The sequence below is a fragment of the Scyliorhinus torazame genome, chromosome 5 (genome assembly GCF_047496885.1).
Source record: "Scyliorhinus torazame isolate Kashiwa2021f chromosome 5, sScyTor2.1, whole genome shotgun sequence".
NCBI lineage: Eukaryota > Metazoa > Chordata > Chondrichthyes > Carcharhiniformes > Scyliorhinidae > Scyliorhinus > Scyliorhinus torazame.
In genome coordinates this window covers 214075457-214103082 of record NC_092711.1, presented here as the reverse complement: position 1 = coordinate 214103082, position 27626 = coordinate 214075457, and the positions used below count along the sequence as shown (strand labels likewise).

Genomic DNA, 27626 nt, shown 5'->3' with positions numbered 1-27626 from the left:
CCTCTTGGAGGCTGCCATGGTCAGTGAAATGTTGGCACAAAGGTTGAAAGGACTACACCATGTCTACTTTCTTCAGATTGAATTCTGCTAGAGTGCTTATTCCAATACAGAATAGTCACATGTTCCCTAGGATGCTTGGCCTTCTGAGGATGAAGCCATCATTGCCCATGAATGCGACTATTCATTCTTGGATTGATGACTTTCACTGAGATGATGAAGATGTCAAAGAAGGTCTTAATGTTTACCCTGCATCAAAGGGACAGGAGAACTGTGTACGTATCAGCCTGTCTTCACCTTATTCCTCCTGAAACCTTGCCGCATTGAGGGTCTAACGGGAACGGACACTAAGGGTAATTTAGCATGGCCAATCCTCCTAACTTGCACATCTTTGGACTGTGGGAGGAAACCGGAGCACCCGGAGGAAACCCACGCAGACACGGGGGAGAATGTGCAAAAATTCACACAGACAGTGACAAAAGCCGGGAATCGAACCTGGGACCCTGGAGCTGTGAAGCGACTGTGCTAACCACTGTGCTACAGTGCTGCCCACATAAGATGTATACCTGCTCCATGCCTCCTTGTGGAAACTCATCCCCCCCCCACCCCCCCCCCCCCCCCCCCCCCACTTTGCAGTGCTAGGTTGTGTAGGGCACTGCAAACACTGATGATGTGGATCACTGTCTGAGGAGAGTATTGGCGAGCCCTGCCTGATCAGTCCAAACATCTGAAATGCATCTTCAATGGGGGAGAATGTGGGGATGGTCCCTGCAAGTCACAGTGCATATGGCTTCATGCAGGGGAAGGGGTCAAGTTGACAAAAGGCATCTACATCAAATGGTTTGCATGGGAGGACAGGAATATCAACACATATATAAAGATTAGGCCCAGGGTAACGGGGGAGGCAGGAGGGAGATTGGAGTAAGGATGGAGGAGGGACCTGGAGGGTAAGAGAGTGAGGTTGAAAACCAATCACCCAGACAAAAGGCAGCGCCACCATGATCAAAAGCTAGGAATCGCGCAGTTCAAAAATAGTAGTTGGAAAGATTTGCCCAGGGAGGGGTCTGAGAGCATGTGGCAGTAGTTTACAACAGCAATTTTGGGCTCAATAATGGGCACCCTAATACGTATCATCTCAAGACATGTAGATCAAGGCTCAGCTGAGAAATGTTAATGTGAGCTTGGCACCTTAACTCATGGAATGCATTCATGCATCTGTTGAAACTTGCTGAAACATTTGATTTGGTCTGATTGCCCACATGTTCATCACAGAGGCATGTAAAGAACGAAGGAGGATCAAATTATTAAGGAGCCACGATTGCTGCAAGCAACAAGCTCAGCATGACGCTCCACGTTATCATTTGAATAGTCATGGCTTGGAGGCTACAATGCTTGAAATTAGAGCGAGGCTGGGTTAGTTTCTTAGCTAAACAAGGCAGGCTGACAGTAGCTTAATTGAGAGTAAGAACACCTGACTGCATTGACCCTGATGCAAGCTTATTTGCCAATGCACAGTCATGTTGCACAGGGAATGCTCAGCCACTTATAAACATTCAGGATGTGCTTCAGCTAAAGGGAAGGCCTGGTGATGCAATGTCTGGAATGAAGGCAGACCTAAGGTTTCACACTTGCTTCCTGGCTTGGTGATGGAGGGAGAGCATTCCAGCGTAAGGCACAATCATGTCTCTATTCTATCCATTCACAGATCATGTAAGAGCATTGCCCTGAGGAACAAGAGCCAGCGGGGCCTCAGGCAGACCTAGACGAGGGGAGACAACATCGACAGAGGAGCTTTCTGTGGCCAGGGCCTCGAGGGGATGTCTATCATTTAGGGAGCTGAGTGAAAGACAGTGCTAGAGATGCCTTCGCTTGTCTTGGGATATGGTGGATGCTATCGAAAACATTCTCCGAGAGGATCTCATTCACTCCGCACAGTCTGGGAGACCATCCAATGCCAGTTGCGCTGGCATTGCTGCACTCAACATTTTTGCCAATGGATCATTCCAGGACTCTACAGGGGACCTCTGAGGAATCTCAGGATCGTCCACTCAGGTTGCCAGAGCTGTGGGACTTGCAATGATCTTCAGCTTCCCACAAATGCTGGGTTCCATTGGCTGCACACATGTGACCTTAAGAGCAGCCAGTAAGACCTTTGAACAGAGAGGGATTCCACTCTGTATGCAGCTGATCTGTGATCACCAGAAGTAGATAACTTATATTTGTGCAAGGTACCTGGCAGTGGGTATGACTTACTACTTTGAGGGCGCTCAGCTCATTCAGGACTGACTCCTCGGTGATAAGGGATACCCCAGAAAATGTGGCTAATGATGCCTGTTGATCGTCCACATAGTGCATCTGAGGAGAGGTACAATGCAGCATATTTTGTAACTTCTGTAACAAGGTCTTCAATAGAGCAAACCATTGGATGGTGTTGAGGGTAAGATACTGACATGGATCGGGGATTGGCTGGCTGGCAGATGAGTGGGGATAAAGGGGTCTTTTTTAGGATGGCAGCCAGTGACTAGTGGTGTGCCTCAGCGGTTGGTTTTGGGACAACAACTTTTCATAATATACATTAATGACCTGGAAGAAGGAACTGAGGGCACTGTTGCTAAGTTTCCAGATGATATAAAGATATGCAGAGGGACAGGTAGTAATTGAAGCAGGGGGACTGCAGAAGAACTTGGACAGGCTAGGAGAGTGGGCAAAGAAGTGGCAGATGAACTACAAGGTGGAAAAAGTGTGAGGTTATGCACTTTGGTAGGAAGAATGGAGGCATAGACTATTTTCTAAATGGGGAAAAAGCTTAGGAAGTCAGAAGCACAAAGGGACCTGGGAGTCCGAGTTTAAGGTTCTCTTCAGATCAACGTGCAGGTTCAGTCGGCAGTTCGGAAGACAAATGCAATGTTAGCATTCATGTCGAGTGGGCTGGAATACAAGAGCAGGGATGTACTTCTGAGGCTGTCTCAGGCTCTTGCTGGACCCCATTTGGAGTATTGTGAGCAGTTGTGGGCCCCGTATCTAAGGAAGGATGTGCTGGCCTTGGAAAAGGGTCTAAAGGACGTTGACAGGAATGTCCCTGGAATGAAGAGCTTGTCATATGACTAGCTTTGAGGACTTTGGGTCCTCAGCAACTAGAACCCGAGGGCACAGCCTCAGGTTGAAGGGACGATCCGTCAAAACTGAGATGAGGTGGAATTCCTTCAGCCAGATGCAGGTGAATTTGTGGAACTAATTGCCGCAGAGGGCTGTGGAGGCCAAATCACTGAATGTCTTTAAGCCAGAGATAACCTCATCGGTGGTTATGGGTAGAAGGCAGGAGAATGGGGATGAGAAAAATGTCAGACATGATTGAATGGCGGAGCAGACCCGATGGTCTGAATCGCCTAATTCTACTCCTATGTTTTACGGTCTTATGATATTGTGGACAGTAATAATATAATCCAGATTTCTGAGAAGGTGGACAGTAATAATAGAATCCACATTTATGAGAAGGTATCGTTTTGCTTTGGTTTATGTTGGTACTTTTTTCAGTTTGAGTGGTCTCATATTAGTGGTGACCTAAAAAGGGACCTTTGCTTGGGGCGATTTTTTTGTCAGTGACCCTGAGGTTTTGTCCCTGGATCAAAACCCAACTAGGTCACTTTGGACATCGCCCAAACCTCTCACTGAATGGGGGGGACGGGGCATGCGCATGTCTGGAGCCGGAGCTGGCATTGAGCGCAGTGCGCATGTCCAAAAGCCATTGTGCCACAGCTAGCGTTGCATTGTTCTGGAGTCGGCAGTGCTGGCACTGCGCATGTTCCGTTGCCGGGACAACCGACACTTCACATGTTCCGCAGCCGGCGCCGCTAGCATTGCGCATGTTTCGGAGTCAGTACCTGCGGCACTGCGCATGTTCCGGAGCTGTCGCCATGGTGTCTCAGGTGAGTAGTCCTGGGCCACCGCCCGGAAGGGCCCCGGATTCACTTTGCCCATCGAGCTGTCAGGGGAGCGGCCTGCGGCGCCGGGGTCAGTGGAGCCCAGGGCCTCGCTCTTGGTGGCAGTGGGAGGCCGCTGACTGACGGGCCCCCTTGGGCTGAGGTTGGCACGGAGTGTGTGAGTTATAGATCAACATAGAGTGCCTTTAATGTAATCCAGCATCATAATGTGCTTCACAGGAGAATGATAAAACAAAATACAACACCCAGCCGAAAAGCAATATTAAACGAGGTGACCAAAAGCTTGTTCAAAGAGGTTTCTGTCTCTTTAGTGAGCATGACCTCAGAGCTGGACATTATGATCATGGACCTCTATGCTAATTTTGCTCTGGAGGTGTGGTTTACCTTCGTTGTTGGCACATTCACCCGGTCGGCGTGGCTCTTTCAAGATAATCTGTTGCCCACCTCGATGTGGGCGAATGTAAAATAGTCCATTTAGACCGGCAGAGGTAAAATGCTTATTTGAAAGGTGAGAGGGTTGTAGAGCTCTTGAGATGCAGAGGGATCTGGGCATCCTCGTGCATGAATCAGAAAAAGTTGGTATGAAGTTACAGCAAGTGATTAGGAAAGTTAATAGAATTCTGGGGCGGAATTCTCCCCTCCTACGCCGGGTAGGAGAATCGCCGGGCGCCGCGTGAGTCCCGCCACGCCGCCCCGGCACCTCCACGCGATTCTCCTCCCCCCCCCCCCCCCCCCAAAAACCCAGCGCGGCGAGAATCATGGCTGGCTGCTCGGAGAATCGCCGCTTGCTGTTTGTAACGGGCGAGTGGCGATTCTCCAGCCTTGATGGGCCGAGCGGCCTGTCCAACACGTCAGGTTCCCACCGGCGCCTTCCACACATGGTTGCTGCCGGCGGGAACAGTGTGGGAACAGCGCGGGAACGCATGGTGGGAGGCCTGGGGGGGGGGTTCATCTCAGAAGGAGGACCTCCTTTCCTCCGCTGGCCCACAAGATCCATCCGACTTCTTCTTTCAGGGTGGCCGCGGGGAGGACGGCAACCGCCCATGCGTGGGTTGGCGCCGGTCGTGTCATTTACGCGGCGCCGCTTTTACACGACGCCAAGGTGCGTAAATGACGCGGCGCCGCTCCTAGCCCCCCGGGGGCGGGAGAATAGGCGGCTGGAACGGTCTCCGACGCCGGAGTGAAACAATATATAAATTTAGAGTACCTAATTTCTTTCCAATTAAGTGGCAATTTAGCGTGGCCAGTCTACCTAACCTGCACATCTTTGGGTTATGGTGGTGAAACCCATGCAGACACGGGTAGAATGTGCAAACGTCTCACACTCAGGGCTGGTCCTCCACTTAGTAGGCAGCAGTGCTAACTATTGCGCTACAGTGCTGCTCCTTTATTTCATTCTAATGCACATTCTATAAATACTTTTTTGGATATATCTCCCTGGCTAGATTTGATTTGATATATTTATTGTCATGTGTACCAAGGCACAGCAAAAAATATTGTTCTGCATGCAGTCCAGACAGATCGCTCCATACATGACTATATAGAACGTATTATAGATACACAATGTAAATACATAAACATAAGACACTGTGTGGAGCATATGGAATATAGTGCACTGTAGAGAAGATACGTAGTGGACAAGAAGCTGTTTTTGAATCTGTTAGTGCGTGTTTGTGTTCTCAGATTTCTGTATGTTCTGCCCATTTGGAAACATACAGTGCAGATGGAGGCCATTCAGCCCATCGTGTCTGCACCGACCCACTTAAGCCCTCACTTCCACCCTATCCCTGTAACCCAATAACCCCTCCTAACCTTTTTGATCACTAAGGGCAATTTAGCATGGCCAATCCACCTAACCTGCACGTCTTTGGATGTGGGAGGAAACCGGAGCACCCGGAGGAAACCCACGCAGGCACGGGGAGAACGTGCAGACTCTGCACAGACAGTGACCCAGCGGTGAAGCCACAGTGCTATCCACTGTGCTACCGTGCTGTGGTAGAGGTTGAAAGAGAGAATAATCTGAGTAGGAGGGGTGTTCGATTATGCTGCCCGCGTTCCCAGGAGGTGTAGATAGAGTCAATGGTTTGCGTGATGGACTAGGCTGTGTTCACGGCTCTCTGTAGTGTCTTACAGTCTTGGGCCAAGCAGTTGCCATACCGATTGGTGAAGCAGCCAGATAGGATGCTTTCTTTTTGTAAAAATTGCTAAGAGTCATTGTGGAAATGCTGAATTTCCTTAGTTTCCTGAGAAAGTATAGCCGCTGTTGTGCTTTCTTGGTTGTATCATCGACGTGGGTGGACCAGGACAGATTGTTGGTGATGTGGACACCTAGGAACTTGAAGCTGTCAACCAGCTCCACCTCGGCACCATTGGTGCTGTCGAGGGTGTGTATGATACTTTGCTTCTTGAAGTCAGTGACCAGCTCCTTCATTTTGCTGACATCGAGGGAGAGATTGTTGTTGCACCATGCCACTAGGTTCTCTATCTCCCTCCTGTACTCTGACTCATCATTGTTTGAGATCTGACCGACTATGGTGGTGTCATCAGCAAACATGGAGGTGGAGTTGGAGCTAACTTTTGTCACACAGTTGTTTGTGTTTAAGGAGTATAGTAGAGGGCTAAGTACGCAGCTTTGTGAGCCCTGGTATTGAGGACTATTGTGGAGGAGGTGTTGTTTATCCTTAATGATTGTGATCTATGAGTCAGGAAGTTGAGGATCCAGTTGCAGAGGGAAGAGCCAAGTCCTAGGTTTTGAAGTTTGGCTGGGATTGTGGTGTTGAAGGTGGAGATGCAAGCAATGAATAAGAGACTGACGTAGGAGTCCGTGTTGTCGATATGCTCCAGGGATGAGTGCATGGCCAGGGAGATGGCGTCTGCTGTGGACCAGTTGTGGCGGTATGAGAATTGCAGTGGATAAGACATCTGGGAGTATGGAGTTGATGAGAGGGAGAGATTGTTGTCATTGCATTTTAGCAATGAGGAGCCAAGTTAAATTTAAAATCCTTGTTTGTTTGAAACTGTCAGAGGTGGCTGCAGTAAGGCGTAGCTTGCAGTGGCGCTTTTGCTGGTGAGCGAGCCTTTGACTTGGCGGTGCTGTCGGCATCAAGATGATGGTTGCCACTGCGAATGATAAGCTCGGCTTCGTCGTGCAGGTTTTTTGTGCTCACTTTGATGAACTACAAAATACCCTCGAGAGAATAGTGGAAGCGGAGAAGAGAATCCTGTTGTTTGATAGAGCAATTTGCCTGATGCAGCCTCCCCTTCAGTCCTTGGAAATCCTGTTGCATGGGATGTCATCTATCCTGACCGGCTGAGGGAGTAGGGGCTGGACAAGGAGTGTTCATGCGCCTGGTCTCTTGCAAGGAGTGGAGGGGCAATTTCCTGACCAATTTGAGGTTTTGCTGCCATGCTTTTACAATCTTGATTTGAAGGTTGAGTGTTTCATTTTCGATGCCTGGGGTCAGTTGGAGGCCCTGGCCACTGGTCTTATGCTATCCTGCCCTCAATATTCACCGTGAGGATTGAGGCGGGTGGATGTGTCACGTCGTTACCCCCATGGCTGGGGCCTAGTTTCCTTGCGGTTGGACCGAAGGTGCTTTTTTCGTTGTAAAATTGGAGGGATCCTGAGGGTTTCTCAATGATCCTGTTGTGGCTTTGGTCTCTCTGAGCAACATAGATGATTCATCAATAATCCTGGAGAGTATTCCCTTGTGAATTATACTGTTGATTTGATGTTGTTCTCCTTTTTTTCCTGACAAGGTTGTGCGATATACGAGCATGAGGGTCGTTTGTTATCCTATTCTGGTTAACTGAGTCGGTAATGTGACATGTGGTTTGTGCATAGGTTTGTCCTTTTTTAGGTGCTGTAATCCTTGCATTTATGAAGAGGGAGTGCATTTATTCATCCTTTAACTCATTTATAGAGAATCTAAGTAGAGCGATGGCAAGATGGTGGGTGGATAGTTGGTGATGGGTGGTATGATTAGAGAAGTCCTCACTTGTATTGAGGAAAGCCATTTTATTTTGTTACTTTGACGCTTGAGAATCCGTTCTTATCTCCTATGAAAGCCCAGACAAATCATGTATCCTGGAGAGGATTGGGTTCCTTGTGATTCATTTTTGTGATTGATGTCTCTGGAGTTGTTGGAGTGGAGGGAAATGAATGGTGGAGCGTGCCCGGGTGTGGTTGAATCTGTTGGAGTGAGAGTCAGTATGCTGTGGATCTGGGTTGTTGGAGCCCTTTGGTTTGAGGGTAGGCTTGATGGGGGGGAGATAAGCGCCCTCCTCCAAGTGGTCATATATGGTGGCTTACTGAGTGCCCTCCTCTTTGTAGTCGGATCTTCCATGGGGAGGCAGTGTTTGAGGCAGCAGTGCTTTGTTCCCTAATACCCTCCTCGCAGGCATACAATGAGATATGTGTTTTCTTTCTCATCTGGGTGGGCAGCGCGAGATTGCAGGTCCTGATTTGGTCCAACGGGTTACAGGGGGTGGGGGTGGAGGTGGGGTTTCCCTCACCATATCGGGGGAGAGGAGGGGATTGGTCCCCTCCCAAGATGTCCAAGTGATGAGTATCTTGACGATTCTTCTTCTTGGTGGTGGCATCTCCTTGGTTGAGGATGACGTGTACTGCCCTGGGTGTGGTTAGTGAGTGAGGTCAGCTGAGCGGTGAGTTTTGGCATGTGCTGGGTATCCTGGGGGTACGGACTACTACATGTAAAGAGTGTGCTAGACGAGGCCTGTACCTGTACTGTTCTGTGGCTGGTATCCTGTTGCGCCCTTACGCTTGTGAAGTTCCTTATTGAAGGCACTTAGGGATATCTAGAGAGGCTGATTCTTGATATTTTCTGAGCATCCTTGGTTTATTGACTCCTTGGTTCATGGGGTACGGGGGCTGGTTGCAGTCTTGTGGTTAATACCCCCCCCCCTTCCCCGGGACGTACCTTCGCCAGGATGTTATGAGAGGCTGAATGAGGTTTGAATGAGCAGCTTGTTCTCTTCTTTGTCTTATGGTGAGGGGTGTGTGCTGGAGGATCATGGGTTTGTTGCTGCATCCTGGTCCTTTTTTTCCTCAGACCCTCCATTCCTGGTGGTTTTCCTTTTTATCCTGTCTCGGTTAGCTTGTTGGGAAGCACTGACGTCACTGAGTATAATCCTAACCTATTGTATAAATATTTTCTGATCTTCTCTGTGTACAAATGTGGAGTGACGATTGTTCTGTACTGTGCTTGAGGTTGGGGTTTTGTTGCATCTTGTATATGTAAAATATCTCTTTGGAACTGGGATTCTTTATCATTTTTTATTTTGGGGTTAAAAAATCCGTATAGACTTCTGTTAGGGTACAGACAGGTCTGGTATCCGAGGGGAGGAGGTTATTGCGTGTTATTGGTGCCTCTGGTGTTGCTGGAGTTGTGGGAGATACCTTCTGGTGCGTGCCCGAACATGACATGAACCTCCTGAATTCTCATGGTTGCTGCAAGCAATCGCCGTGTGGGAAGGTGTGCACCATTTTACCATGTTTTCATGGCCTTCTCCTCCTCTCCCTTGTTCTCTGGTAATGTGTATAGAGAAGCTAAATTGATTCTTGTAATTGTACTGGGCCAACTGTATTGCTGTTCTTGTGCCCTGTATCTATGTATGTTGGGCCATTTCTGCTATGCGGGACCATTCTTGTGGTTTTGTTGCATTATTTGATCAAATTAAAAAACTTCAATAAAAATACTTTTATAAATTTTTTAAAAAAAATGTAGGGAGGGTATGCTTCCTTTTTATAGGACATTGGTGTGACCACATCTGAATTATTGTGAACAGTATTGAGCTCCTCATTTAAAGAAGGGTGTAAATGCATTGGAAGCAGTTCAGAGGAAGTGCACTCAATTGATTCCGGGGATGAAGGGGTTGAGGAGAGATTAAAGAGTTTGACCTTAGACTCACCGAAGTTTAGAAGGATGAGAAGGGACCTGATCGAGGTATATAAAATACTAAATGTGATTAAAAGTAAATGTAGAGCAATCTAGAATGAGAGACGCGTATATAGCTTGAGGGGCGGTAGATTTAAAATTGAGATGAGGAGGAACTACTCGCAGAGAGCGGTGAATATGTGGAACTCGCTGCCTCATGGTACGGTGGGGTCCGAATCATTAAATGGTTTCGAGAGAGCGATAGATATATTTCTAATTTTAAAAAATGGGTCATAGGTATATGGGGATTGATTTGAGACCTGGAAGAGATGAGTCAAGATCTGATTGAATGGTGGAACAGACTCAAAGGGCTGAATCGCCTACTTCTGCTCCTAATTCCTATGTTCCTATGAAGCAGTTCAGAGAGGGTTTACTAAACTGATACCAGGACGGGGCAGGCTATTTAAGCGGAAAGATTGGGCAGGCTAGGCTTGTACCTGCTGGAGTTTAGAAGAGTTAGGTGACTTAATTAAAACACAAAATCCTGAGGGGTCTTGACAGGGTCACGTGGAGAGGATGTTTCCTAATGTGAGAGAATCAAGAACTAAGGGTGACTTCTTAAAAATAAGGAGTCGCCCATTTAAGACATAGAGATGAGAAGGATTGTTGTGAGTCTTTGGAACAGTCTTCTTCAAAAGGCAGTGGCAGCACAGTCTTCGAATATTTTCAGGACAGAGCTAGATAGATTCCTGATTTAAATTTAAAAAAAAAAGAGGGTGAATGTTTACCGGGGGTAGTTGGGAGGTTACAATCAGATCAGCCATGAACTAAATTATTGAATGGGAGAACAGGCTTTAGGGGCTGAGGGTCCTGCCCCTAATTGGTATGTTCGTGTAATCTCTTTTACCATTGATCAGCATCAGACTTTATCAATCTTTATTGGAAGCATCTCCAAAAGTTTGCTTCCCTTCCTTGACCGCTCTGCTTCCATTTTCGGTGATAGACTGATCACGGATTCCCACAGCAACCTCCACTACAGCTCCTCACACCCTGCTCCCTGTAAGGACGCCATACCATTCTTGTTTCTCTGCCAACATCACATCTGTTCTGATGATGCTACATTCGAAAATGGTGCTTCTGACTTGTCTGCTTTTTTTCCCTAACCGAGGCTTCCCTCCCAGTAGTTAACTGGGTATTCAACCATGTTTGACCCATTTCACACAACTCTGCCCTCACCCCTTCCCCTACTTCCCAGAACTATGTCCTCACTTTTCATCCCACTGGTCTCTGCATTCAAAGGATCATTCTCTGCCATCTCCAGCATCTGCTCCTTGCTCTCCCTCTCAGAATTCCGCAAGGATGCACTCCTCCAACATGCCCAACTCCCTATTCCCTTCCCATGGAACCTTCCCTTGCAAGCACAGAAAATGCAACAGCTGCTCCTTTCCTTTCTCCCTCCTGCAGCGTTTAAGCAGCTTTTCATTTCTACTTCCCTCAATTTGATTTATTGTATTCACTGCTCCCAATGTGCTCTCCTCTACTTTGAGGAGACTAAGCACAGACTGGGCTACTGTTTTGCTTAACACCTTTGCGCAGTTTGCAAGCGTGACCCCAACCTTCCTGTTGCTTGCCATTTTAATTCCGCACCTTTCTCTGATCTCACAAGTGTCCTTGGCCTGCTATGATGCTTCAGTGGAGCCAACGGTGCTAGCTGGGGGGCAGCATCTAATCAGTATAGGCAAATTGCAGCCCTTGGAACTCAACATTGAGTTCAATAACTTTAGATTTAGATCTTTCTTCTCCATCTTAAATCCCTCCCTTTAAAAAAAATATTTCATACATGTATTACCTCAATGCAAAAAACCCTCTCCTCCTCTCTCACCAGACCATCTGTTGTTTGTTCTTAAACTTGCTACTTTTTGTGACCGTATCTTTTGCTGTAACAAGTTCTCCCTCCTTTCAGTTCTGACAAAGGTTCCAGACGCGAAACAAAGCATCAGCATCTATCTCCCTGATAGATGCTGATAGACCTAGAGTTTTTCTGGCTTCCTCTGTTCTTGTTTCAGATTCCAGCATCCGTAGTATTTTTTTTATTTTGGAAATATTGCATTTGGTTCCCTCATCTAAATCATTGAAAGATATATTGTGAACTGATTCTTGTGGTACCCCACTAGTCACCGCCTTCCCCATCGAAAATGACCCCTTTACTCCTACTCTGTTTCCTGCCTGCCAGCCAATTCTCAATTCATTGGAATATTACTCCTATTCCCATGTGTTTTAATTTTGCACATTGACCTCTTATGTGGGACTTTATCGAAAGCTTTCTGAAAATCCAAATACACCACATCCACTGGTTCTCCCTCATCTATTACGCCCAAAAAACCTCCAGTAGGTTTGTCAAACATATTTCCCTTTCATGAGTCCCTGTTGACCTTGTCTAATCCCATTGATATGTTCTAAGTGCCCTGTTATCACATCCTTTCTTATAAACGCTAGCATTTTCGCTACTACTGATGTTAGGTGTGTAATTCCTTTCCTTTTTTAAATAGTGGAGTTATATTTGCCACCCTCTAATCTGCAAGGACTGTTCCAGATGTACAGAATTTTGAAAGATCGCAACCTACATGCAATCCACTATTTCCATGGCCACTTCCTTTGACACTCTGGGATGTAGATTATCAGGCTCTGGGGATTTATTGGCTTTCAGTCCCATTAATTTCTCCAGCACTTTTTATTTAGTAATACTAATTTCTGTCAAATTTCTTCGTCTCACTAGACCCCTGGTTACCTAACATTTCTGGGAATTCATTTGTGTATTTCTTCGTGAAGACATACCTAAAGTAGTTGTTTAATTGCTCTGCCATTTCCTTGTTTTTTATTATAAAATCTCCTGTTTTGGAATGTAAAGGATGTACATATGTCTTCATTAATCTCTTTCTTTTTAAGCACTTTTAGAAGCTTTGCTAAGAAATCATAATAATATGAAAATCAAGGAAATACAGTAATTGTGAATGTGTTCTTCTGATTAATTGTAGTTTTTTAAAAATTTGAACTGTAGTGGTAGAGACAGTTTGGCTAGGTTGATGGAAAAGTGTTTTTGATATGTTGATGTGCCTAGCAACTCTGTAAACAGATGCTTATCTGAGGCAAGTTGGTCACAATGGAGAATAGAACTTCAAGAGCTTGAGTAAGATGTTAAGAAGTTCAAAAGAAGGAATGAGGTGTGAGCTTTACTATTACATTCTAAAAGGTGGACTTATGAAATGAATAATTAAGAGTGGCTTCTGAGGAGTTTAGTTCAGAGAACAGAACATGAACAAGGCCAGCTATATATCAGGAGCAATTTCAGCCTATGTAAGTTAGTTGTTTTGAGACCTCAGCCCACAGCAGGAAAAGCGGTGTGAACTCTCAGCAAACTGTGTCTGTGAAAAAGCCTTTTTGAACAAACTGCCCTACGTCTGAATCAGCCCAGAAATATCTAACTGCCTGTTGTGTTAAACGTTGCTGAATTTTGCCTGTAGTTTGTAAAAGCCTATAGGACGTTTGGGGAGGATTAGCTCTGAAGTTAGAGAAATAAAGGGGTTTGGAACTGCGTAAATTTAGGGATATGTTGTATAGCCATTGAGTTAGATAAGTGTATTTCTAGTTAACTTTCTTGTTGTGTGTTTCATTGTTTAATAAACATTTATCTTGTTTAAAAATTATCACAAAGCTACTATCCAGCGCAGACAGGAGAAGCCAGGCTGAAGTTGGCTAATGCGTGAATTCTGTCACGTTAAAATCTTGGAAAAGTCTGAGCTGGTTTGGAGCCCAAGTTCTAGATATTCCAGGGCTAGCCTGTTGTCACTTCCATTAAGATGCATTTTGTCTAGGCAGCATGTTGGCGCAGTGGGTTAGCCATGCTGCCTCAAGGCGCCGAGGTCCCAGGTTCGATCCCGGCTCTGGGTCACTGTCCGTGGGGAGTTTGCACATTCTCCCCATGTTTGCGTGGGTTTCACCCCCACAACCCAAAAGGTGTGCAGTTTAGGTGGATTGGCCATGCTAAATTGCCCCTTAATTGGAAAAAATTAATTGGGTACTCTAAAATTTTTTTTTAATGATGCATTTTGTCAGGAATCCTTGTGATTGCCCCACTCTTATTTAGGGCTTTTCCATCTTTAGTTAGTTTGCTCTTTTGATATTGGCATCATTTATGGTGAGAGTTGCTGCCGTATGTGAAGAGTTTTAGTGCAGTGTTTTTATTTCTGTAGCAGGGTAATAATGAATATGGTGTATTACAATTCATTAAGGCAAACAACAGAGTATGGTTTATTAAGGGATCTATGTGCTTTAAATGATTGCATCAAAGGGGACTAGGGAATGTATGTAACTTAGTAAAGGGATTTTTAGAGGGATATAGTTGTACTAGAAAGTTCATGTAAAATTCTACACTTAGGGTAAAAAAACACCACCCAACTGACGTGCAAAGATGCACAGGCACTGCTAGCTGGATGCTTATGTGGTTAAACAACCAGCTAATATCAGTAAACCTCAGGCACCTTCATGGCCCATATCAGTAGTTTGAATGCATGGTGACCTCTGTACTACTTCAAAGACCTGACTTATCAGGCAATGCTAGCAGCAGTGGAAGGCCGGGCCTGGTTGGAATAAGAGATTAAAAGGAGTCTCTAACGGTGGTCTTTCCTTTTCCTTTTGGCAATAAAATGATGCCATGGGGTAGGAAGGTCACCAAGAGTAATAAAGAGTGTGCCAAGAACATGGTTATAAGTATTTACCAAGTTTGACGGAGAGCTCTAACATTTTGTCCTTAAGCTGCACTGTTTCCAATATATGTTTGTCAATTATATAAAAAAAGAGGAGCCTCTAAGATATAGGGAAGACAGATCATTTTGGGGATAATGGACAATTGTGAAAATCTGCAACTCCTTTTAATATGAACCTAAAACAGATAATGTTGAAATTTAGGCAATGTACAAATACCTGACTTTTACTGTATGAATATCACCTAGCTTTCCAGTTGGGTACAATCCTGCTTCAGAGACACTCTCTGAAGTATTCCTCTCCAAACGTGTTCGCAAAATTTACAGTCTTTATGTACTTGAGTCGCCTGAGATTATTTTTTATAATAATCTGCTCCATAACCTTTCCAAATGGGTTTTTTGACCCAGTGTAATTGTTTTTAAAAATATATAAAACGCACACTATGCAGTGCCTAGTCTGGTTGCAGCATGTGTTTCTGTCTCCAGCCTCTTGTAGACTACACTGTCTTCTTGTAAGATTCTGTAAAGACTCTGTGGAGTTTAAAAAAGAAAATGTGAAGAACGGTGATACTTTTATGCAGTCTGTTACAACCTCTCCTCTCCCAAAAGATACCTAAACTGAGAACTCAGTGGGGTTAAACATGACTGTGTCTGCCTCTTTCACTGAATAAACTCTACATTTTCTACATTACAACAGTGACGATGCTTGAAAAGTGCAATTGGTTGTCAAGCTTGTCTTTTGAATTATGTCAAACCGAGACTTCATCCCCTCTCTCAGGTGGATGTAGCACTATTTTGAAGAAGAGCAGGAGAAATCAGATATATTGGCTGATTGTAATCCCTCAACCAATACCCAGAAACAGATTATCTGGTCATTGTCACATTACTTTTGTGGGAATATTGATAGCTACTTCCTAAATTACAGTGTAGTTTTTATATGTTCATGGGATGTGGACTTCGCTGCCAAGGCCAGCATTTATTGCCCATTCCTAATTGCCATTGAACTGAATGGCTTCCTAGGTCATTTCAGAGGGCAGTTTAAGAGTCAGGAGTCACATGTAGGCCAGACCAGGTAAGGGTAAAAGATTTCCTCCCCTAAAGGACATGAGTGAAAGCAGATGGGCTTTTACGACAATCAAACAATAGCTTCATAGTCATCGTTAGACTTTTAATCTCAGATTTTTATTGAATTCAAATTTCACCATCTGCCATGGTGCGATTTGAACCTGCATCTCTGCATTACTAGTAAATGACAATGCCACTTAGTGTGTATACTTAAAAATACTTCTTTAGGTGTAAAGTGTTTTAGGGTGTCTTTAAATGTGAGAAAAACTCCCTTTTTTCCTTTGTTGTTGGTGAATGTGGCCTCAACTTTTGGCATTCCAAAGATGTCTGTTGGCGACTGACACAACTTTGCTTTACAGCTCATGGAACAGACCTTTCAATGTCACTGTAGCCCATTAGGAAAATCCCACCCAGACAGTGAAACGTTCCAATGCTTCTACAAACTAACAAGTTGTACAAGGACCAATTATGGCATTTACTAGCTTTTATCTCTTCAGCCACATTGCTGCCTTTCACCGTAGTTGACAAATGGTGATAGATGTCCATTTGTGAATATCTCATGTAAGAGATGAACATTTACACATCCGCAAGAGCAGTCATCCAAATAATGAAAAGTGCTGCAAACGTTTTTCTTCATGAGCAGAAGACACACCCTACCCAGGATATTGGACAGCATCCAACAGTCGGCAATTTGTTTGCCACAATGAAGATAATTAATTCTTCATCGTAACCAGACTGATGCCTGGCACCGTCACAGTAACCATTCTTAATTCATCATGAAACTGATGCAGTTTAAGGTCTTGTTTTCTTTAATTAATTAAACAGGACTATATGATTGTTGGGAGTTTGTGAATAATAAAATCTTAGTGGGGATTTTGTGCATCTAGCTACAGGTTCTGTGATGCTGGAGGGGGCTGGTTTAGCTCAGTGGGTTAGACAGCTGGTCTGTGATGCAGAACAAGGCCAGCAGCGCGGGTTCAATTCCCGTACCGGCTAAGAATTCTGAATTCTCCCTCTGTGTACCTGAACAGGCGCTGGAATGTGCCGACTAGGGGCTTTTCACAGTAACTTCATTGCAGTGTTAATGTAAGCCTACATTATTTATTTATTTGTTTATTTATTTATTTTAATTATAAATAGAGCCATGGGCTGTGTTTAAAGAGGAAATTGTATGTTTCGGTACAATCAAGATATATTCTCACTAGAACGAAAAATAGCACGGTAGCACAATGGTTAGCACTTGCCTCACAATGCCAGGGGCCTGGGTTCGATTCCTGGTTTGGGTCACTGTCTGTGCGGAGTCTGAACGTTCTCCAAATCCAGAGCTATCTGTTTTCTCGTTCTCTCTTGGTCTGTGGCAAAGCATGTCAGTGTGAATATCAGACCTTTCACCAGAAGGGCCTGTATTATATATTCATACCATTTGTCTACGTCTAAGATACCTGTCCTGATGAACTAGATTTCCAGGCTGTATTCTGTTTCCTTAGTTATTTTCTTACCTGGGAAAGATTATATACTTAGAAATTAATATTGGAAGTTTTGATACATTTTGCATTGGCATCCAGGGTACCAGGTTCGATTCCCTGCTTAGGTCACTGTCTATGTGGAGGCTGCACGTTCTCCCCGTGTCTGCGTGGGTTTCCTCCGGGTGCTCCGGTTTCCTTCCACAGTCCAAAGATATGCAGGTTAGTTGGATTGGCCATGATAAATTGTCCTTCGTGTCCAAAAAGATTAGGTAGGGTTACTGGGTTATGGGGATAGGGTGGAGGTGTGGGCTCAAGTAGGGTGCTCATTCCAAGGTGCAGACTCGATGGGCCGAATGGCCTCCTTCTACACTGTAAATTCTATGTCATCAGCCAAAATTTTCTTTGCTTTGCCTTATTCCCAGCACCAGTTTCCCCTCTATAAATGTAGGTTATCAGTAGCTGTGAATTGAGGGGGGAATGGGTGTAACAAGTAAACTTGACCTTCTGTGCAAGGTTTTCTTGGTTAATTCTACTTGTTTTCTTAAGGACATTCAGTGGATCCTACTGTCTTGCTGAAACAGAGTTCAGTAGTTAATTTGTTGCTATTTTGCTCTCGAGTCCCAAATCATGCAAAACGTCATCCTTTATATACAAAGCCTCACACTAAAATCACTCTCAATGTGATCACAACTAAAGCCCTGTGACATTCATTTGATTTGTGAAATCCTTCACTGCATTAAATGGAGTGCAATGGACAGATGAAATCCATAGCAGGGCGAGTTTCTTGCAGCCTTCAGATCTCCCTGGTATTTGGCACCAGTGTTGTACAGCATATAATGATCGCACTTGAAGGTTAATAGTTGCGATCCTGCAAATTTGTGGTGAAATATCGCATTGCTGACTATTGAAAATCGTTCACTTCCTTCCATAAGCAAAATTGATGTATTCCTTCACTGATGTTGACAGGATGAAACCTTTTGCCCTCTAGGTGGAGCACTAACCATACAGAGCTAATACATAAAAAATAACTGATTCTTGATTTACAGGAATTTTTTAAAGGGATGTGTTTTTTTTTCATACCTTTCAGAAAAATGAAGCAAATTTCAGTAAATAAATAGTTCCATGTTCAGCATTGCACAGAAAATTGTATTGGCATCTTTGGATTTTTGCAGTTGTGTGGTGTGTCAATGTTCACGAGTATTTTTCACTGAAACATAAAAATAGAGTAAAATAGAGCTTTATTGTCCAGGTAGAAGTGGAAATCTGTCTTTGGCTTCACATATATAGCATAACATATAATCATACAGTCATTAGTTAAAAACCAGTAAATACTTCATGTATGTCTACATTCATACATTTGTACCATACAAACATATTACATTGCACTCTGCCGTTAAAGCACTTACTGTAGTTAGAATAAAAATAACAAATTAGATTTATATTCTGTTATTTAGAAATCTTATGGCCCTGAGAATAAGAGAAGTTTTGAATAGATTTTCCTAGCAATAGGCATTCTAAAGCGTCAGCCTGAAGGGAACCTTTCAAATTGACGATATAAAGAGTGAGAGGGATCACCATGATGGCCTGAGTTTCCCTCAACGGCATTGCTAAATACATTATCGGTTGTCTACCAATGATTGACAATGTTGACAATTCTGGCCAGCTTACTTTTGCAATTCACACTCTGGTTCCCAGACCAGACTGTCATATTGAATGTTTAAAAAATTGAGGGCAGAGAAGGAGACCACTCGGCCCATTGACATGCCGGCTGAAAAAGAGCCAGTGAGTTTCAGAGACCCAGCACACACTCTTGGGTGAAATATATATCCTCTGCTCCCTTCTAATCCTTTTTTATCTTGTTAACTTTCACTTTAAGTCTATGCTCCCTGGTTATTGAGCTCTCTGTCCTTCATCATTTTGTACACCTCAATAAAGTCTCTGCTCAGCCTTCTCTGTTCCAAAGAACACTACTCCAATCTTTCTTCATAGCTAAAATTATCCAGTCCTGACAAAACCCTTTCCAACCTCCTTTGTACTTTCTAATGTGATCACATCCCTCTTGTGGTGACCAGTATTGGTTGGAGTCATCTCACTGTGGCCTAGATAGTGATTTATACATTTTCAATAGGATCTTTCTGATCTTGTATTCCACATCCTTAACTAATGTAGGAAAATATCCTGTATGCCGCCTTCAATCATATTATCTACCTGTCCTGCTATCTCTAGGACCTGTGGACATGCATTCCAAGGTCCCTCTGCTCCTCTACACTTCTCAGTATCCTATATTTTATTGTGTATTCCCTTGCCTGGTTTTCCTTCTTCAAATGCATAACCTCACATTTCTCTGGGTTGTATTTCAGTTGTCATATTTTCTGCAGCCCTGACGAGCCCATTGATATTGTCCTGGAGCCTATAATGTTGGCTCTTTTCTCTCCCTACAGATGCTGCCGGACCCGCTGAGAAATTCCAGCATTTTCTCTTTTGATTTCTGACAAATGCTTTTATTGTGTTATCCAACCCTGCATGCACTTTGACGTTTGGTGGCGGGTATTGGTTGGAGGTGGTCGGGTGTTGGGGTGGTCTAGATTTGGGTCTCCGGCCCTTTTCCTTTGTAAATGCATTCTGTCTCCTTGATGTCTCCCACTGCTCACATAACTGATTTACCTTCTTAAGCTGTTTCCAGTCCACCTTCGTTAACTCTCATCTCAGCTTACTAAATTTGACCGTCCCAAATTTAACTGAATTATAATTACTACCGCTAAAAGGTTCTCACACCGATACCTTCTACCTGCCCTGTTTCGTTCCCTAACACTAAATCCAAAGTTGCCCATTATCTTGTTGGGCTTGCTGTGTACTGGCAAAAAGGTTCTCCTGAATTCATTATCAAAATTCTGCTCCTTCTGTACCTTTTATATACTGATTTTATCCCTGTTTATATTAGGGCCATTGAAATCCCCTATTATTACTGCCCCATTGTTTCTTTCTTCTCAGTCATTTGCCAACATAATTTTCCCTTCTAACTCCCTTTGCATGTATGGAGGTCTGTAGGTTGCTCCCAGCATGGTGGTACAGTGGTAAGCACTGCTGCCACACAGTGTCAGGGACCTGGTTTCGAACCGCTTTTGGTAACTGTCTGTGCGGAGTCTGCACGTTCTCCCCATGTCTCTGTGGGTTTCCTCCGGGTGCTCCAGTTTCCTCCCACAGTCCAAAGATGTCCAGGTTAGGTGGATTGGCCATGATGAATTGTCATTTGTGTCCAAAAAAAGTTAGGTGGGGTTACGGGGATGGGGTAGGCTTAATGGGGTGCTCTTTCCAAGGGCCGGTGCAGACTCGATGGGCCAAAGGGCCTCCTGCACTGTAAGTTCTATGACTCTATGTGCAGGTTAGGTGGGGTTATGGGATTACGGGTTGGGTGGGGAGTGGGCCTAGATGGGCACTCTTTTGGAGGGCCGGTACAGACTTGATGAGCCCCCATTTCTGCCCTTATTGAAGCCATGTTCAGTGATAGCTGTGATATCATACTTCCATGTGTCTACCTGTGCCCTCAGTTCATCTGGTTTATTCATTAAACACCTTGATTGGAGGATATTACATCCATTATTGATCATATTGTAAGTATTTTGTAGCCTTTGTTTCCTCTGCCTTTCATACTTGCTTATTAATTTTCTGCCTTCCATCTTCAGTTTTGTTTCTTTTCCTTTTGAATCCATGCTCAAGTTCCACCCCACTGCAAAGCGAGTTTAAACCCTCCCTCACGGTATGAGAAAACCTCCCACCACAATATTACCCTGTGCCTTGTTTATATTCAAACTGTCTGCTTGTATAGGCCTCATTCTCCCCAGAATCCGTCCCAATATCATTAGAATCTAAAGCCCTCCCTCCTGCACCCCCTCTCCATTTATTCAGCTATACTCACCAACATGTGGCACTGGGAGTAAACTGCCGATTACTGCCTTTTAAGGTCCTACTTTTTAAATTTCTTTTCTCTCCACCAGAATCTGCTTTTAGGATATCATCCCTCTATCAGTCTATAACAGATACTGATATAAGCAATGACCTCTGATTGTTCACCCTCCCTTTACCAAGTGTTCTGCAGCTGCTCAGTGACATCCTGGACACTGCCACTAGGAAGGCAACATACCATACCATCTTGGAAACATGCCTGCTGCCACAGAAACGCCTGTGTGCCACCCGCCATCCCACTACTGAATTATCACAGTTGATTTCCTGACTTTCCTACCACACACAACCACCCACTGTATAGTTGAACCATCTGTGTTGCCGAGATCTTGGCGTTCACTGCAATCTCCAGAAGAAACGTGGTTGCTTCACAGCTCCAGGGTCCCAGGTTCGATTCCCTGCTGGGTCACTGTCTGTGCGGAGTCTGCACGTTCTTCCCGTGTCTGCGTGGGTTTCCTCAGGGTGCTCCGATTTCCTCCCACAGTCCAAAGACGTGCAGGTTAGATGGATTGGCCATGCTAAATTGCCCTTAGTGTCCAAAAAGATTAGGAGGAGTTATTGGGTTAAGGGGATAGGGTTGAAGTGAGTCAGTGCAGACTCGATGGGCCAAATGACCTGTATGTTCTGTTACTATGTTACAATGCTACAATCGGAATATCCTTTGAACAGGATCCGCTCTTTCTTGCAGAATTGCTTTAAGAACACAGTAAATCTAATATTACAGAATTTACATTCACGCAAGTTTACAAATGTTTATTAGGGGTAGCCAGGAATGTGGGGTTGAGGTTACAATCTGATTAGCTATGATCTTATTGAATGGAAAAGCTGGCCTAATTTGTATGTTTGCATGCCAAAAGTTTTTAAAAAATGTTTAGACCTGAATTTAGTTGTTTGAGAGCAGAACTGTAAGTTGAATCAAAAATCTGTTTCAGGGAAGTTATCTATACTCTGAGCAGAGGACTGTTCTTTAACGTCGCACGGCCCTTTCTGCTTTTTCACAGAGCATAATTTTGTGTGGAATTGTGTGGCATCACTGCAAATGAAGTTGGTCTTCAATCTTGAAGTATTAAGTCAGATCATTAACCTTGCATGTGAATGGAAGTGTACTTCCAGCTGGCCTTGTGCTCACTTGGGGAATGCGATGGTATAGAATTGCCACGGTGTTTCATTCTTCAAACAATTTTTAGCGTTGACTTGGAAACTACAGTCGGTAAATTGTGGGAAAGTAAACCAGCTCCCTGACACAGTTATGTCAATGCATGCAGGGATTACCAAGACAAGGCATTAAACTAACTTGGTTTTCTGAAGATTTCCTGGTGGCGTGCTCAAGGTAGAGCCAAAGTAACAAGCTGGAATTACTCTGAAATCCGTGTCGGCTTTAGTTAAAACAACAAACTTGCATTTATATATATATTCTTTCATTCATGGCTTCCGTACATTCCAAGTGCTTTGCAACTCTTTTAGATGTGTAGTCACTGCATGTGGCATAGGAAATATGACAGACAATTTGTGCACAGCGGGACCCTCTAAACACCACTTGAGGTATTGACCAGATCATCTGTTGGTGATATTGATTGAAGGATAACTGTTGCCCGGGATCCTTCCTGGCTCTGCTTTGAAATGTTCCTACATTACAACAGTGACTACACGTCTTCAAACTACTTCATTTGTGAGATGTTTTGTGATTTGCAAAATCACTTTGGAAAAGATCATATTGCTGTGGCTATTGCAGTTATATACAATAATTATTCCTTCTCTGCTCCATACACTTTCTCCATTGTAAGGAAATTGGATTGAGGATCCATCAACCCACCAGTCGTGTACCCCCCCCATGTGGTCATTTTGTAGAGACCTAAAAATTAAAACACTCTTGAAATGATTTGCTCATGCACATCACTAGCCTGATCCAATCCTCTTTTGACCTCCCGACATGTGTTTTCCACAGGGATCACTGGACCTTTTATGTTTTTCTTCCACCTTTGGAAACTCCAAACCCTCCAAGAATTGCCTCATCCCCTCCACCCCAGCTGGGACTCCGACTCATACAGCCAACTGTAAAATTCCTTCAACACCCCATTCACCCTCGCTGGGTCCAAAATCATGTTTCCCCCCTCTATCCTTCACTCTTCCTATCTCCCTGGCCGCCTCCCTTTTCCTGAGCTGGCGCGCTAGCATCCTACTGGCCTTCTCCCCATACTCGTATAATGCCCCTCTCGACTTCCTCAACTGCCCCACCACCTTCCTTGTGGATATCGGACCAAACTCTATCTGCAGCTTCTGCCGCTCCTTCAACAACCCCGTCTCCGAGTACCTTCTATCCACCTGGAGGATCTCGCTAACCAGCCTATCCATCTCTGTCCGCTCCACTTTCTCCCTATGAGCTCGTACCAAAATCTGCCTTCAGTGCCTTCCATACCGTAGCTGCCGAAACCTCCCCTGTGTCATTTATCTCTAAATAATTCTGGATGGCCTCCCTCACCCGCCTGCACACCGCCTCATCCGCTAACATCTCCATTGCGGACGCTGGCCCCCCCTCCTTGCTCATCTGTAAATCCATCCAATGTGGGGCATGGTCTGACACAACAATCGCCGAATACGCGGCATCTACCACCCCCGCCAGCAAAGCCCTGTTCAAGACAAAAAAAAATCAATCCTGGAGTACACTTTGTGTACTTGGGGGGTGGGGGGAGAAAACTCTTTGGTCGTCCAAACCTCCACAGATGTACCCCTCCCATCTGTTCCATAAACCCCCTTAGTCCCTTCGCCGCGGCTGGCACCCTTCCTGTCCTTGAACTCGACCGGTGTAACCTCTGATCTATGGCCGTATTAAAGTCCCCCCCCCCGATCAGCCTAAGTGAGTCCAAGTCAGGGATCCTCCCCAACATCCGCCTCATAAACTCCGCGTCGTCCCAGTTTGGTGCATAGATATTCACTAATACAACCACCATCCCCTCCAGCTTCCACCTCACCATAATGTACCCCCCCCCACCCCGAGCCTGCCACTATGCTCCCTACCTCAAATGACACCCACTTATTGATCAAGATCGCTAACCCTAGTTTGAGTCTATCCCAGAATGAAATACCTGCCCAACTCACCCCTTCCTCAGCCTAATCTGATCCACTACCCTCAGGTGTGTCTCCAGTAGCATTTCCACATCCACCTTCAATCTCTTCATTAAGGCGAAGGTTCGACTCCCCGCTGGGTCACTGTCTGTGCGGAGTCTGCATGTTCTCCCCGTGTGTGCGTGGGTTTCCTCCGGGTGATCCGGTTTCCTCCCACAGTCTAAAGATGTGCAGGTTACGTGGATTGGCCAAGCTAAATTGCCCTTAGCATCCAAAATTGCCCTTAGTGCTGGGTGGGGTTACGGGTTATGGGGTTAGGGTGGAGGTGTGGACTTGGGTAGGGTGCTCTTTCCAAGAGCCGGTGCAGACTCGACAGGCTGAATGGCCTCCTTCTGCACTGTAAATTCTATGATCTATGATCCCTACCCGCCGATCAACCTTCTTAGGCCAGCCTCCAGCCCGTGTCCCGCGCCTCCTCAGGCCCACACTCGAGCGCCCACCGCCATCGTCCCCCAGTTTGTCTCCAAGCGCCAGTCCCTTCCCTGTCAGCAGATCTTTTCTCTTCCCCCCCCCCCCCCCCCCCATAACAAAATAACAATCTCACCCTCCCTCAACAAACTGATCAACTGCTCCACACATTTCCCTACGTCCGATCCCTTGCTGCACTCTGGAAGGCTAACAATCCTCAGGTTCTGCCTGCGCAACCTGTTCTCCAAATGCTCCACTTTCTCTTGCAGCCTCTTCTGGTCTCTTCATCAGCCCCATCTCCCCGCCATCACGGCTAGCTGCTCATCGTCTCAGCAACCGCCTCTTCCACCTCCTGGATCGCCTGGCCCTGGGCTTCCAATCTCTGCTCTACACGATCAATCTCCGTCTTAACCGGATCAAGGTAGTCCTTTCTTTGCTGAGCAAAGCTTTCCTGGAGAAAGACCACCAACTGCTCCGTTGACCACTGGGCTGGCGGTTTCGGTCCCTGACCTTCCGCCATGTTCTCCTGCGCTTCAGAATCCACTCCCATCTTCGACCAACGATCTGTCCTTTTCAGACCACTTCTGGTCCACGAATTCATACGCTGGTGGGGAATCCTTCTCCTCTACTTCACCAGTCTCCTGTTTTGTCGATCAAATCCATTATAAATTGGGGGAAAAGGTCTACCACGAGCGGGAGCTACCAAATAAGCGACCGCTTACTCCATTGCCACCACTGGAAGTCTCCCCTTTATGTTTTACTTGAATTACCTCAGAGCAACTGAGGCAGTTCTGTAAGTCCCTACTACAGGAAATCTGAACTGCGCAAACCTGATCTGTGCGAGTGTGCATTTATCTGCTAAGTCACAAGGTTAACACACAATCCCAGTCTTTCTGAAAAGGCATTGATATCTGCAACCAGGAGATGCAGCGAAAGATTGAGGATATAAATGACAAAAGTGGGCCCTTTTGTAAAATCACAAGCTACAACAGTCAAAATTAAAATTGAAAGATAAGCTAAGTGCAGCTCGGTTGCGTTTAATTAGAAAACAGTTAAACCAAATACCTGGCAGCATTGCTACCAGAAACCATCCAATTTCATTTCTTCAAGTGAGTATGAAATAGATGAAGGGAGATAATTGGAACATTGGCTTCCTCTCTACCTATCTCTATAACCATCCATTTCTAGCCCTACAACCCTTCGAGACTTCTGCGTTCCTCTAATTCCAACCTCTACGGATTTTTCATTGCTCCCACATTAGCATTCATGTCTTTAGCTGCCTAGGCCTGAGGCTTTGGAATTCTCTCTGAGCCTCTCAACTTCCCCTAGCTTAAGACACTCCTTACCACCTACCTCTTCCGCATGTTGAAATATAATCTTGCGTGGCCCCGGAGTCTGATTTTGTTTGATAACACTCAAGTGCCTTGAGATGTGTTATTTTGTTAAACGTGCTGCATAAATACAAATGGTTATTGAATACTTCTAGAGGGCGAGTGCATTTTTTGGGGACCCTGGTGAAACAATACTGGAAACATGAGGAATTCCAGGGTAGCCAGTATGTCTGCACTTTTAAGTGGGAAGATGGGGTTGTAGTGGTAATGCCACTGGACCAGTAACCCGAATGCGCTGGAAATGAGGCTTAAAATCCAACCATGGTACCTGGTGGAATTCCAATTCAATGAATAATAATAATTTGGAATAGAAAGCCAGTCTCAGTAATGCTAACCATGATACTATCATCAATTGTCATAACCCATCTGGTTTGTTAATGTGCCTTAGGAAAAGAAATTTGACATCCTTACCTGGTCTGGCCTACCTGTGATTCCAGGCCCACAGCAATATGGTTGACTCTTAACTTCCCTCTGAAAAGGCCCAGCAAGCCAATGGCAAGTAGAGATGGGTACCAAATGCTGACCTTGCCAATGACACTCATGAAATAATATTTTTAAAATGCAGTGCCAGGATAATGCACTAGTAGTGGAGCCACAATCAGTTTTTGATGTGGGCTGTGTAAAAATGTTAATTTGATACTGACTTGATTAGGCAACGTTGAAGAAATTGAGTAGGGGCTGGTTTAGCTCACTGGGCTAAATCACTGGCTTTTAAAGCAGACCAAAGCAGGCCAGCAGCACGTTTCAATTCCCGTACCAGCCTCCCCGAACAGGCGCCGGAATGTGGCGACTAGGGGTTTTTCACAGTAACTTCATTGAAGCCTACTCGTGACAATAAGCGATTTTCATTTCATTTTCATTTTCATTTCTTTCTGTCCAGTCTGGTCTCAATCAAAAGGCTGAGTTCGGATTTAGAAATTCCTTTGGTTTATTTCAAATAGTTTGCAAGCTTACACTCCCTCTGATGAAGGCAGGAGACCCATGTCTCTTGAAACTCCTAGAACGAGTGAGACAAAGGGAGGCAACACATGTCTCATATACATTCATGCAGTATCAAGTTCCACGTACACGAATACAAGATTCCGATAGGCCCTTTCCGTGACATGTTCCGTGACATAATCTAACTGCCACTGATTCTGATAGGCTCATTACACATTCCTTTCCTTCCTCTGGGCCTCTGCCTCCCAGCATCCTTTATGGCATCCTTTGTGCAAAGAACCAGTCCTGATAGCCACCCCTCCCCCTCTCGCCATGCTTTGCCCATCTCTTTGTTCACTCCCTGCAACCCGAATTAATGTCCATAATGCACTATTCTAACTGGTCATCCCGGTCTAATGCTCTTTTCTTTAGTTCAGTTCCTCAACGTAATATTAACGCAAACACTGGGGGTTCACCTTCTTGTGCCAAAGAATGAAATCCTGCTTTAACCATCAAAGAAATTTGTAGTCCTGAGGTTTGATTAACGTTATGGTAATATAGTGCTTCATCTTGGCTCGGGGCTGCCCACCAGGACTCGATTAAGATGACTGTTTATGTATAGTATCTTTGGATTGGATTGAGAGACACCAAACTCCGATTTCAGTATTTAACAAAATTCCCAGCTTTCCCAGTTCACCGT

At 45.0% G+C, this 27626-nt stretch overlaps 1 protein-coding gene across 4 annotated transcripts in view; it reads left to right on the top strand.

Annotated features, from left to right (window-relative positions):
- Positions 1-3758: 3758 nt before the first annotated feature.
- LOC140420936 (MICOS complex subunit MIC27-like) overlaps positions 3759-27626 on the top strand; it is a 94209-nt gene continuing 70341 nt past the window's right edge. For 2 of the 4 annotated variants that reach the window (XM_072505107.1, XM_072505105.1), the window contains exon 1: positions 13133-13189. In XM_072505107.1, coding sequence (XP_072361208.1) covers positions 13148-13189 — 42 coding nt within the window. In that variant the 5' untranslated portion in view covers positions 13133-13147. Of the gene's footprint in view, positions 3924-13132; positions 13190-27626 lie in introns of those variants that run through there. The other 2 variants (XM_072505106.1, XM_072505104.1) reach the window with 2 other exon arrangements.